The sequence below is a fragment of the Entelurus aequoreus genome, linkage group LG18 (genome assembly GCF_033978785.1).
Source record: "Entelurus aequoreus isolate RoL-2023_Sb linkage group LG18, RoL_Eaeq_v1.1, whole genome shotgun sequence".
NCBI lineage: Eukaryota > Metazoa > Chordata > Actinopteri > Syngnathiformes > Syngnathidae > Entelurus > Entelurus aequoreus.
In genome coordinates, this window is record NC_084748.1 from 14,072,622 (window position 1) to 14,086,322 (window position 13,701).

The window sequence follows — 13,701 nt, forward strand, 5'->3', positions numbered from 1 at the left end:
CGGTGCCACATTTGCATGGTTTGGCAGTGACACGAGTTTGAATTTTCTCTCACCTAAAATAATGTGGAGCATTTTAATAATTGAGACAAAATACACAAAAAATAATAAATGCATTAATTGATTGAAAATGTAAAAATAAAACTGCAAAAAAAAAATCAGGACATAAAAATGTGAGTACCGTATTTTTCGGTCTATAAGTCGCAGATTTTTCATAGTTTGGTGCGACTTATACTCAGGAGCGACTTATGTGTGAAATTATTAACACATTACCGTAAAATATCAAATATTATTTAGCTCATTCACGTAAGAGACTAGACGTATGAGATTTCATGGGATTTAGCGATTAGGAGTGACAGATTGTTTGGTAAACATATAGCATGTTCTATAGGTTATAGTTATTTGAATGACTCTTACCATAATATGTCACGTTAACATACCAGGCACGTTCTCAGTTTGTTATTTATGCATCATATAACGTACACTTATTCAGCCTGTTGTTCACTATTGTTTATTTATTTTAAATTGCCTTTCAAATGTCTATTCTTGGTGTTGGGTTTTATCAAATAAATTTCCCTAAAAAATGCGACTTATACTCCAGTGCGACTTATAGTCCGAAAAATACGGTACATAAATGTACTACGTTTGAATTGATTATTCCATAACATTTTCCCCCCCCTCCAAGAAAAATCATTAAAAACATGTTTTCACATGTAAAAAATATATTTTTTAAATTCAAAAACATACTCCAAATATTTTTTCTTTAAGTCACACTAATTTTCTTGTTCAGTTGCGTGTCTTGTTAAAAAAACGTGATTACCTTATTTTTCGGACTATAAGTCGCACCGGCCGAAAATGCATAGTAAAGAAGGAAAAAAACATAAGTCGCACTGGAGTACAAGTCGCATTTTTGGGGGAAATGTATTTGATAAAACCCAACACCAAGAAGACATTTGAAAGGCAATTTAAAATAAAGAATAGTGAACAACAGGCTGAATAAGTGTACATTATATGAAACATAAATAACCAACTGAGAACGTGCCTGGTATGTTAACGTAACATATTATGGTAAGAGTCATTCAAAATTACTATAACATATAGAACATGCTATACGTTTACCAAACAATCTGTCACTCCTAATCGCTAAATCCCATGAAATCTTATACATCTAGTCTCTTACGTGAATGAGCTAAATAATATTATTTGATATTTTACGGTAATGTGTTAATAATTTCACACATAAGTCGCACCCCCGGCCAAACTATGAAAAAAACTGCGACTTATAGTCCGAAAAATACGGTAGTTTGCGAATCACATCTCTAGTTACAATAACAAGTGTTTATGGACATAGGTGATATGTTAACAGCATACAATATTAATACAATTTATATAAAATAGCAGTCCAACTTAGGATAAGTTGAGGGACCGTTGTAAATGAAACTGAAGCCACAACCACGACTTGGCTTGATCAGAGAATCTTTATTTAAACATGTAAAATTTTAAAGCATGTATGTTCAGCAATATGTACACATTTGTACATCTGAAGATGACCAAATATCTAAAATACATGTTTTTTTTAAAAACAGAAATAGATCATGTCCATGATGAAACCACAAACACACAAAAAAGAGCAGAGAATCTGACAGGACGTGAAGATGGAAGTCAGAGAAGGTCCCCAAAAACATGTGAAAAATGTTTAGTTGGATTCATGGGATGTACAATATATATATATCCTCCTAATGGGCGGCGTTGGTGACTGTGCTGTCCATCAGCTTCTCCACCATAAGCTTGGCGTAGCGCATGCGGCTTTCCAGCTCCTTGCTGCAGCCGAACTCCTCCAGCAGGGACAGCTTGTACGTGCGGAAGTCCCGCTTGGCGTCGATGTAGGTCACCGCGCCCATCAGCGGGCACAGGATCAGCTTGGTGTGGTCCTGGAACACCACATGTGACCATGAAGGGGAGTGCATGAGAAAGCGGAAAGGACAACTAGGCTCTCTTTGAACCAAAAATTTTAAGTCCTGCAACACAACTAATGTTGTCATTTCGCTAAAGAGCAAACTGCACACAATGATTCCCGGTAATAAGGATAAACTGCTGGAAAATTCCTGCCGGTTAATGTTACCATTTCAGTTTGTAACTATCGTAAAACCACAGTGATACTGCCAAGTTCCTGGAGAAGCAGCTAGCACCGCTAATCGCTACGTAGCCCGATTCAAATATTTTAGCATCTGTGCAAGTACTTTTCAGCAATACCGTGATAGTTTTGGTCTAGGGGTGTAACGGTACGTGTATTTGTATTGAACTGTTTCGGTACGGGGGTTTCGGTTCGGTTCGGAGGTGTACCGAACAAGTTTCCACACAAACATTAAGTAGCCGCCTAAGCTAAAGTCTTAACAAGCTGCTCCGCTTCGTTCTGCCTGTCTCTGTGAGTACTCTACAGCACCCAGCATTGTCCCACCCACACAACCATTTGATTGGTTACACACAGAACAGTAACAGCCAATCAGCAGTGCGTAGCCAGAGCAGTAACAGCCAATCAGCAGTGCGTATTCCGAGCGCATGGAGTCAGTGCTCAAGCGTCGTCATGAGCAGGTAGGTGTTTAGCAGGTAAGCATCAGGCAGCGGACTCTCCCCTAATGATAATAAACACCTCCCAGTCAACTACTAGCAACATTAGTTGACGTTCTAGAAACAAACGGCAGCTGAGCTCGCTCGCATTCCTGGCTTGAGGTGAAGGCTAGTTAGCTTTTCGCGTAACGTTAGCTCATTTTGCGGTGTGTGTGTGTGTGCGTTACGGACAGCAAAGCCCTCTCTGTCTGTTATTTCACTTGACCTTTTTCTGTGTTGATTGAGCTGTGTTGAAGCAGAAAAAAAGGACATTATGTTAAATGAAGAGTTTCTGTCTCTGATAGTTGATTATAATAATGTAACTGCATCATAAAGTCTACATTAACTCCATGGTGTTCAGGGATCAATTGTCTCTCCTATTGCTATTGTACTATTTTTTCAGCTATAGTTAAATTAATCATTAGTAATGGAGCAGCCTAGTTTTGAATGGCAGGGTCCCTGCTATCACATGTTGATAAAAATATAACATTTACATAATAAAAATCAACTAGGTTTGAATGTAACTTAGATATTGGGTTTCACTATGTAAAGCGCTTTGAGTCACTTGAGAAAAAGCGCTATATAAATGTAATTCACTTCACTTCACTTCACAACTACAGGCTTCCCAAATGCTGTAATAAATTAAGCATGATGATTTGACTTGAAACTGTTTAATGTTGCACGTTTTATATGTAGAAGAAAAGTTTTGTCATTTTGTTTAATCTGAGCAACAACTTGAGGCAGTTTAATGTTGATTAATATGGGCAGAATTATTATAGTGTTCCCAATGTTAAAAGGATAAAGCTATTGTTTACAAATTTGGTAAATAAATAACCAAAAAATGTATATTTTGTTGTTTTCTTACTGTACCAAAAATGAACCGAACCGTGAGGTATGTACCGAACCAAAGTTTTTGTGTACCGTTACACCCCTATTTTGGTCACACTAACCGTGAAGAAATGTTTATATCGTTACATCACTAATGATGCTGATAAGTTGCTAATAGAGATGTCCGATAATATCGGACTGCCGATATTATCGGCCGATAAATGCTTTAAAATGTAATATCGGAATTTATCGGTATCTGTTTCAAAAAGTAAAATTTATGACTTTTTAAAAACGCCGCTGTGTACACGGACGTAGGGAGAAGTACAGAGCGCCAATAAACCTTAAAGGCACTACCTTTGCGTGCCGGCCCAATCACATAATATCTACGGCTTTTCACACACACAAGTGAATGCTAAGCATATTTGGTCAACAGCCATACAGGTCACACTGAGGGTGGCCGTATAAACAACTTTGACGCTGTTACAAATATGCGCCACACTGTGAACCCACACCAAACAAGAATGACAAACACATTTCGGGAGAACATCTGCACTGTAACACAACAGAACAAATACCCAGAACCCCTTGCAGCACTAACTCTTCCGGGACGCTACAATATACACCCCCTGCTACCCGCTACATTTTTTTTAGCTTACATACTGTAAATTCCGGACTATAAGACGGTACATTTTTCCTACACTTTGAACCCTGCGGTAAAAAAAAATTGGTGGATCGGGCTTCGTTTGCAGAGGTCGCTCACCTGGAAGAAGTTGATCTGCACTGTGCCGTTACTGAGGTGCAGCACGATGGCGCTCTTGGTGCGGAACCACAGCGACAGGTAGGGCAGACGTGCCAGCTCGTCGCCTTCCCGCCGTGCCATGTTGGCGCCGGCCTTCAGCAGGTGTTCGCTCATGTAGTTGCGGAAGTACTTGAGCAGCGTTATCTGCGGTAGGAAAGAGGCGGTGAGCATCATGCCCGGAAGATGAAGAGAAAGAATGAAAAGGTCCAAAGCGCTCGCCTTCTTGTTGAGTGCGGGCGGGTACGAGCGCACGCTGATGTACGACTCAGCCGTCGCCTTGTCGATGTACTGCAGGCTGTCGCCGTCGGCGTACATGAGGAGTCGTGTGTAGTCGTTGAAGAGCACACCCACGCTGTTGTCGCACAGCTGGTAGCCTACAACAATAGAACATGTTACACCGTGTCCACATCCTGTCAAACATTGGACTATTACAACTTTTTCACTTTCAGTGTTGGCCAATACCAGCATGAATCATACATACTTTTATTAGTTTGTAGTGAGCAATGTTAGAAAAGGTTGTGAAATGACTTAAGCATACATCATTGGTAGGTGTGAAACACACTAACCTATTTGCTATTACCCATCTGGAATGGACCTTTAAGTGACATCTAGTGGCCACAATAATTCATGAAGTTAATCTCATGACGCGGACACATTTGTGACTGGATACTTTCTAATATGCCTTGGAGACTTTCTATGTGCAAGTAATATGCAACTATAATTATTTGATGCTTGTTTATTTGTAAAAATGTGCCGTTTTACACTGCAATATGGTTCAATAAGCACACTTCTGTTGTGTAGCTGCAAGCTCCTGATAGCCTACAGCCTACGATAATAAATCAAGATTATTTTGATTGATATTGCGATCATGAATAAATACACGATTCATTAATTTGAAAACATTAGTATTTATTATACCACCAAAACTCTACTTTAGATATAGTATTAAAAAACCTGGATATGAAATAAACCACAAGTAAAATACTAATAGCAATAACATTAAATATAAATTACAATAGCACGATAAAAAATAAAATTCTGTTTATCCGTTTGGTTTTTAATTCAATTTTTTACCTTTTACACTTATTTTACCTTCAAAGTGTGATTGCTTTTTGTGCAAAATAAAATGTTTGTTAATTAAATCCTCACATGTGTTGGTGCAATACATCTTTGGAGAATTTTGACAAGTATTTTAGGTCAAAGCATAATCCTTTCGTAAAAGTATGAATAAGCGGTACTTTTTTGAAACCTTGATTTTGTTAGCGCAGTCGGACTGGATGTGGCGCACCACGCTATTATTGTGAGGGGAATGTGCTGTTCTCAGCTTGACGAGTAAAGCGGCGACTCATTTGAAGCTCAAAAAAAGAAAGAAAAAGAGAGAGGGTCTCTCAAATTGCGACCACTGTTACATGGATGTCGTTCACAACAACACTGGCAGATGAGATGTGTTGTTCTTGCTGGCTTTAGCTTTGTAGTTTAGTTAGTTTCAAATGACCATCTCGACATTGTTTATCAGGACGGGGCGACTGAGTGTGTCAAGGATGAATGAACGCTACCGGACACGTTATTTTATAAAATAAGTGTTCCTTCTCCTCACAATGACAACATTTCACTCAACATTTATGGCAATTTCTTTGATATTATCAGCAGACACCCCTAATTTGTGTAACACACAACTATAGACAACATTGTGTGAACATATACACTAGGGATGTAACAATAAATGGCATTAATGATAAACACTGTAAAACTCAGTATTACTCTTAAATTAAAATGGAAAAAACGTGATTGATAACAGCACTTTGATTAACTCAAAGACTGACTGGCACCAGCTTAAATGCTCACATGAAAACAAGAAACTTTTAAGTCTTTCCCCATTAAGAAACGACTCAATCTAAACTTACAGTATACAAGCACATTGTCTGAACAATTAAGATATTTAATTGTGCAATTGAACCTATGACCTCTGCTCTCTTAGAACAGAGTGATCATACTTTACTCAGGAATACGAGACGGAGGTGTTTTTACGCAGGATTCTAAACAAAGTAGGATGCTACAACGCCAGCCAGAAATATTAAACAATAGATTTTTCGTGATGTACTTTTCATTTAAATAAATCCTGTAGTGCTATAGTACAAAACAATATTTAAAGCAATAACAGCTTTGCCAATAAAACAAATTAAAACAATAATTGAAGCATAAGAAACAAAGCATGCAAAACAGTGGCTTTTCTAACAGTGTATTTTAGTGACTAACGAAAACTTGATCAAAAGTACTTTTTGAGCACATTCAAGAATACTGCGATAACGTAACAATTTTGGTCACATCAATTTGACATCACGCACACGGTAAAACGTATTGTACACATTAGTTCCTACCTGTTGTTTCCGTACTCTCGAATGGGGAACGGACGGTGTTTTTGAAAAAAATGATAATTTAAAACTGCCATACTGTCGACGTGACTTTTCCTCTTTTATCCACAATTTCTTTGCTCTCTACAGGGATCCTTACCTTCTTTTCTTAATTAACAGCAAGACAGCGGGATGACATAACCAAACTTGACATTTGATACCGTTTTTACGATTTGACTGTTTAGCATGTCCCTCCCATTGCTCACTGACCACTTCCTGTTTTGTTAGCTTACCAAACCGCAAGTGCCTTCGTTCATGCAATCAACCATGCTTCATTCTTTCCGGTTTCTTCCCGACCAAAAAAACCATATACTTATCGAACGTTTTATCAAACACATTTCATATTGATATCGATGACTTGTCTATCGCAATATAAAATGATATCGTTTAATCACCCAGCCCTATCAAATAGCACCCGCAGGAATCGGAATCCGATGGAATTGTTGGGTGCCCAAAGATTTACATCCCTACTTGCAGATAGCGCCATCAAACCATTATCTATTGAAGTTATTAATAAGACAAAGTATTTACTTTTCTGCTATACACAGCATGTGCCACTATTGGTAAGCCATTGCAGGCTGGCGTTAAAACCCAGTTTCAACTTAAGGACTTCCTTCCTACCTAGTCCGTATTTGTCCGAGTAGTCCACCCACTTGCTGATCCAGAAGATGGGAATGCAAGCAGGATCTTCTGCCTCCTCTGCAAGGACAAACAAGTGTCAGCACCAGTTTGTAGACGTTGATGTAAACGTGAAGACGAGGGTCTCACCTTGACGTACGAGGGGTCTTGCTGAGGGTTTGGCAGCCAAGATAGTGTTGAGCTGCTGCAGCATGTCCTTCACGTGGTCGACCGCCTCCTCCTCCCTGACAAAAAGAAGCAACACACATTTAGCGACGGCCTGCACATTAACACTTTATGCTTACGTCCCGACTTCTTGTACATTCAAACTATTCTAAAGTGCCGCTTATATCATCTTTGTTTCTTGTGTGGAAGGCGCATGGACAATAATGTGTAATAAAACATAATTTATTGATCAAACAGCACTTTTGTTGTCTTCGCGCATAGGTCAGACATACAGTACTTCCTTTTCCTGTCTCTAAGTCACCTGGGTAACGTAGTGTTTGAACCTTTACCAACACACTGGCATTATCACATCCTAGTTTACTTGTATTTTTATATTCAACCATCCAGGGTAAGGTTAGTCAGAACCTATTTTCATTAGCAATGTTGACCTAGTATCGAGGCATCAATTAGATGTTAGCGATGTTGACGTGTGATAATAATTGCTCATCGAGTCATTACCCAACAAATTGTACCGCTATAGATCACGTTGACTAATACGTGCCAGGGTAAATGTGCTGGAACATAATTGAATATTTAAGATGGACAAACACTTTCAGCCTAAAATAAACATGGAGATTATTTGAAATTTATTTTTGATGACAGCCCTCTTTGGTTATTACTATTATTAGTTATAAAGAATTAAAACAGTACAGTAATTTAACAATGTGCTTTTACTGTTATCCAGTGCCTACTTTTAGGTCCTTGTGGGAAAAATAAAAAAAGTAAAACATCAATACAGTATTTGTAGAAATCCTGTTTGTTTATTTTTATTTTTTAGGTAAAGGTTCCAAAATTCACTTAAAATAAATCACAAGCCAATTCAATGTTATGGAAAAAGCCTCAAAACGTCAATTTGCAAAATTTTCAGGCTGCAGCAATAAAATAAAAAATCCAGGAGGGAAGGACTATCATGTATGCACAGTATATACTACATTATATATTTGTTATAACTTTGTTGTAAAGTTCCATTAAAAACATCCATCCATCCATTGTCTACCGCTTATTCCCTTTGGGGTCGCTGGAGCCTATCTCAGCTGCATCTGGGCGGAAGGCGGGGTACACCCTGGACAAGTCGCCACCTCATCGCAGGGCCAACACAGATAGACAGACAACATTCACACTCACATTCACACACTAGGGCCAATTTAGTGTTGCCAATCAACCTATCCCCAGGTACATGTCTTTGGAGGTGGGAGGAAGCCGGAGTGCCCGGAGGGAACCAACGCAGTCACGGGGAGAACATGCAAACTCCACACAGAAAGATCCCGAGCCCGGGATTGAACCCAGGACTAAACACGTCTTATATAATTTAAGAATTACAAAAAATAATTATACATTTTGAGGAAATCAAACAAAAAACTAAATAATAAAGCTTTTGTACCCTGATGATTTCATTATTTTTATGAGGGGACGACTTTCTGAATGTTGACACTACAGACAAAAGCCCGACTTTTTATGAACAACGGTGTACTTTATTTTATATATCACATTGCTTTGTATTTCACCCACTTACACTTTAGTAAAGGAACTCTGACCTAATATAGTCTGTTGATTTATATACAAAGCCAGTCCATAAGTCAGACTGACTTGTATAAACTACCCCGAACTGTGAAATGCGGTGGAAACAAACCACGCACTTCTACAGGAACCTCTAGTTACTGAACTCTTGGTGGAAAAGGGCCTTATACACACACATATCTATCCAGTATATAGAAATATATATGCTGAACAAGCATGCATAGACAGACATCTCACCTTGGAAGCTGCTCATCCTTGCAGTCGCCCTTCTCAGACTCTCCTAAGAAAGACAATTTATGTTGTTACCAAAGCTTAAAAACAAGGCTGTGATGTTCCTGGGTGTGGAGGGGGGGTCAGACCTTTGTTGTTAATGGCGGTCAGAGGTCTCCTCTGGGCGTGGTCGGCGGCTGTGGAGGGCGCTATGGAGAAACGCGGTGGCACAGTGAGGCAGGTGGTGGGCAGGCGCGGCGGGATGAAGCCGGTGGCGAAGAACTCGTCCGTTAGCATTTCTGTAATGGTGGGACGCTGGCTGGGGTCAGCGTGCAGCATCCGCTTGATGAGCACCGACGCTGACTGGTTGACGTGCTGGTTGGTAGAAGAGAAAGGTGAGCGGGAAGGATGCGTGAAAGGTAAAGATCCTGAAAGATGGCCTACCCAGGGGATTGTGTAGTCATTCTTCTTGATGCGGTTGTACGTCTCCTTCAGGCAGGTTGTCTCAAACGGCGGCTTGCCCACCAACAACGTGTACCTTTATCAAAGTAATGTGTTCAGGAGTAATCTACCGTAAAAATCAAAGATCCTCTAAGTTGACACTTCTTATGGTCTCAGTGATCAAATTGAAACTAGGACTGGGCGACAAAATATCAATACCGTATTTTTCGGACCATAGGGTGCACTGCCGATCAGCGGGTCTATTCAGGTGTAGTTCAAACAAAAGGCACACCGGATAATAAATCACATTAAAAAGGGTCATATTATGATTTTTTTCTATATTTAATACAATATCTTGTGGTCTACTTAACATGTAATGGTGGTTCTTTGGTCAAAACGTTGCTTAGATTATGTTTTACAGACCATCTTCAAGTCGCTTTCTGACCTTTTCTTCTTGGACTACAATGGCAGACGCGCGCAATTTTTCAGGACTTATGCAGATCCAAAATACACACCACAAGGTAAAAAAAAAAAAGGTTGGTTTTGCATAATATTGCGAAACAAAACACCAGTTAATATGTCTGCTAATAGATGCCATTTTGCGGTCCTAATACACACACCATAATACTCCTCGTATGTTGAAGCACAGTACGTCTGGTAGCCATAATGCTCCGACAATCCATCTAGCGGTGCGGCTTCAAAGTCGTACTAAAACATTTTGACAGATTTTTGAGCGCCGAGTGTAATGTTCTATATTCTCAACGGAACATTTAAAGTTTTTATGTTGACTGGCATCTTGCAGTCTACACCATCTAACGGTCATACTTATTACACCATGTACCAAATAAAATAGCTTCGAGGTCGGTAAGCACAAATAGAATTATTCAGTACGTTAGGCGCACCAGGTTATAAGGCGCACTGTCGATTTTTGAGAAAATTAAAGAATTTGAAGTGCGCCTTATAGTCCGAAAAATACGGCATATATCGCAGAAGACACAATCAATATCAATACAAAATGCGTTCGATTAAATGTTGGATCATTTTTTTTCCTTTGTCGGAAGAAAGTTGGTTGCGTGAACAAAGGCATTCGGTCTCTGGTAAACGAGCAACACAGGAAGTGATCACTGGGCGTGACACGCTAACAGCCAATCAGGTAACAGTATCAGCTATCTTTTGGTTGCGCCATCTTCTTGTCTCACGGTCGATTCTTTGCATGGAGTGAGAAGAGAAAATGAAAATGAAGAAATTGTGGCTAAAAAACAGGAAATGTCAGCTGGACAATACGGCAGTTTTCTGGATTTTTTTTTTTTTTTTTTTTTTTAAAAGGGGACCGTAGTCAAACTAATGTGGTCTGTAAATGATGCAAGGCGCTTGTCCCCACCAAGACTGCTAATACCACACCACCTTACCCGCACAGCTCTAACTTCCTGGCACTAAACCTGCAGAAAATAGTTCTCAGGTTTATCCAAGTTTACCTTTTCACACTCTGCACTATTTTCTTACACTTTAAGCATTTTTGTTAAGTGTTCAATTTGACATTTCCTTTCTGCGTTGATTGCTGAGGGGATTATAAATCAGAGGAAGGTTACGTTTGAAATAAAAATGTTAACATTGATACATTTTACTCCTGCTTCTTATTTTCCATAGGTCGTGAAAAATAATTATTGATATCGACCGATATATTGTGATACAGTTTTCAGCCATTTTGTCCCGCCCTAATTGAAACAGTGCCATGTTTTTAATATTTGAAATACAAATAGTGTGTGTGTACTTACAATATACACCCGAGCGACCACACGTCCACCTCGAAGCTGTGCCCCTTCTTGCAGAGAACCTCAGGAGCGATGTAGTTGGGCGTTCCACACAACGTCTTCTTCCGCTCGCCGTCAAACTCGATCTTGGTGGCCAGGCCAAAGTCGCCTGCCGGGCGCAAACACAAAGTTTTTGATACTGAGAAGGGAGAACATGTGAAAAATGACTTCCTGGGAAAAGTCACTACGGACAATAAAAACACATGAACAACTGAAGAGTTTTTTTTATTATTGTTTTCATGGGTCAGTGGAAACATCTCATCCAGGAAGTGAGAATAATTTTTATCATGGATGTCTGAGGAGCATCCTTGATGGACAAACAAGTTTGTCTTTATGCAAGTCAGCATTTATTACTGATTCTAAAAGCCAAATATAAGTGCATTTTCGTGTTATTCCACTCGCCTATTTTGACATCCATGTCATCGTTGAGGAAGATGTTGCCCAGCTTGAGGTCTCTGTGGATGACTTTGTTGTTGTGCAGGTACTGGACTCCCTTGAGCAGCTGCATCATGTAGTAGCGCGCCTCGGGCTCGGTTACCGCCTTACGGCGCTTGTGCAGCTCCAGCAGCGACTGCAAAACAGAAACGACATAAACATCATTCACTTGGGCCATTGGCTCCGAAGTAAACGTCGTCTTAAACGAGTCCTGTTTTCCATATTCCATTTGTTCCGCAATTTCACAAACCTTTATTACAGTATTGTTGAATGTGCTCAAACACACTCCAATTTTTCATCAAGCTGTATTTTTTAAAACAGTGTTTTTTTTAATTCATGCTAGTATTTAAAATGGCTAGCAGTTAGCGCACTAGCTGCTTCTCAGGAATGAACAGTATCACTAAGTTTTTCAAACAGTGGTAATTTTACAATAAATAACTACTCAGTGGCCTAGTGGTTAGAGTGTCCGCCCTGAGATGGGTAGGTTGTGAGTTCAAACCCCGGCCGAGTCATACCAAAGACTATAAAATGGGACCCATTACCTCCCTGCTTGGCACTCAGCATCAAGGGTTGGAATTGGGGGTTAAATCACCAAAAATGATTCCCGGGCGGGGCACCGCTGCTGCCCACTGTTCCTCTCACCTCCCAGGGGGTGGTCAAGGGGATGGATCAAATGCAGAGGACAAATTTCACAACACCTAGTGTGTGTGTGACAATCATTGGTACTTTAACTTTAACTTAATAAAACTGGAAACGGGATTACTAACAGTCAGGAATTTTAACGCGTTTCATTATAATGATAATTATTACATCCTTGATTCTGCCCAAATAATGTGAATGCAAATTTAATTTAACTAGTTTGTTTGAAATGGCTACTGTAGGAATGTAATTTTCATGTTCAAAATGCTGTCTGTATGCTTGTCTGTTTTGGTTCAAAATACTTTATTTTTTGTCATTTACAATAAATACAATTATCTAACTTCGTAAATAAAATGTATATTACATTTATTATTACATTTTGATAGTTTTTTTCCCGAATATACCAAGGATTAAATTAATAATAATTTTAAAAAAAGAAAATGTCGCTGTAAATTTTGATTACGGGATGTTTCCTTTTAAATGTGAATTTTTTTCCTAACAATATTAAATATTAAAATAAGTTATATTTTATTGTTTACTTCACGGTTGTCCACGGTGGACAGCAGCCCTTCAGAGAATATAATATACAAAACCCAAAACCAGTGAAGTTGGCACGTTGTGTAATTCGTAAATAAAAACAGAATACAATGATTTGCAAATCCTTTTCAACTTATATTCAATCGAATAGACTGCAAAGACAAGATATTTAATGTTGGAACTGAGAAACTTAATTTTTTTTTTGCATATAATCATTAACTTACAATTTAATGGCAGCAACACTTTGCAAAAAAGTTGGCGTGGGGCATTTTTACCACTGTGTTACATGGCCTTTCCTTTTAACAACACTCAGTAAACGTTTGGGAACTGAGGAGACCAATTTTTGAAACTTTTCAGGTGGAATTATTTCCCATTCTTGCTTGATGTACAGCTTAAGTTCAACAGTCCGGGGTCTCTGTTGTAATATTTTAGGCTTCATAATGCGCCACACATTTTCAATGGGAGACAGGTCTGGACTACAGGCAGGCCAGTCTAGTACCTGCACTCTTTTACTATGAAGCCACGCTGTTGTAACACGCGCAGAATGTGGCTTGGCATTGTCTTGCTGAAATAAGCAGGGGCGTCCATGAAAAAAACTTTGCTTGGATGACAACATACAGTATGT

General features: G+C 39.2%; 1 protein-coding gene across 1 annotated transcript in view; it reads right to left on the reverse strand.

The window, feature by feature from the left end:
* Positions 1–1,460: 1,460 nt before the first annotated feature.
* plk1 (polo-like kinase 1 (Drosophila)) overlaps positions 1,461–13,701 on the reverse strand; it is an 18,957-nt gene continuing 6,716 nt past the window's right edge. The window contains exons 2-11 of the mRNA XM_062026569.1: positions 11,868–12,036; positions 11,430–11,574; positions 9,658–9,751; positions 9,363–9,588; positions 9,241–9,283; positions 7,411–7,505; positions 7,264–7,341; positions 4,451–4,605; positions 4,193–4,375; positions 1,461–1,928 (exon numbers count right to left, since the gene is read on the reverse strand). Coding sequence (XP_061882553.1) covers positions 1,734–1,928; positions 4,193–4,375; positions 4,451–4,605; positions 7,264–7,341; positions 7,411–7,505; positions 9,241–9,283; positions 9,363–9,588; positions 9,658–9,751; positions 11,430–11,574; positions 11,868–12,036 — 1,383 coding nt within the window. The 3' untranslated portion in view covers positions 1,461–1,733. The remainder of the gene's footprint in view (positions 1,929–4,192; positions 4,376–4,450; positions 4,606–7,263; positions 7,342–7,410; positions 7,506–9,240; positions 9,284–9,362; positions 9,589–9,657; positions 9,752–11,429; positions 11,575–11,867; positions 12,037–13,701) is intronic.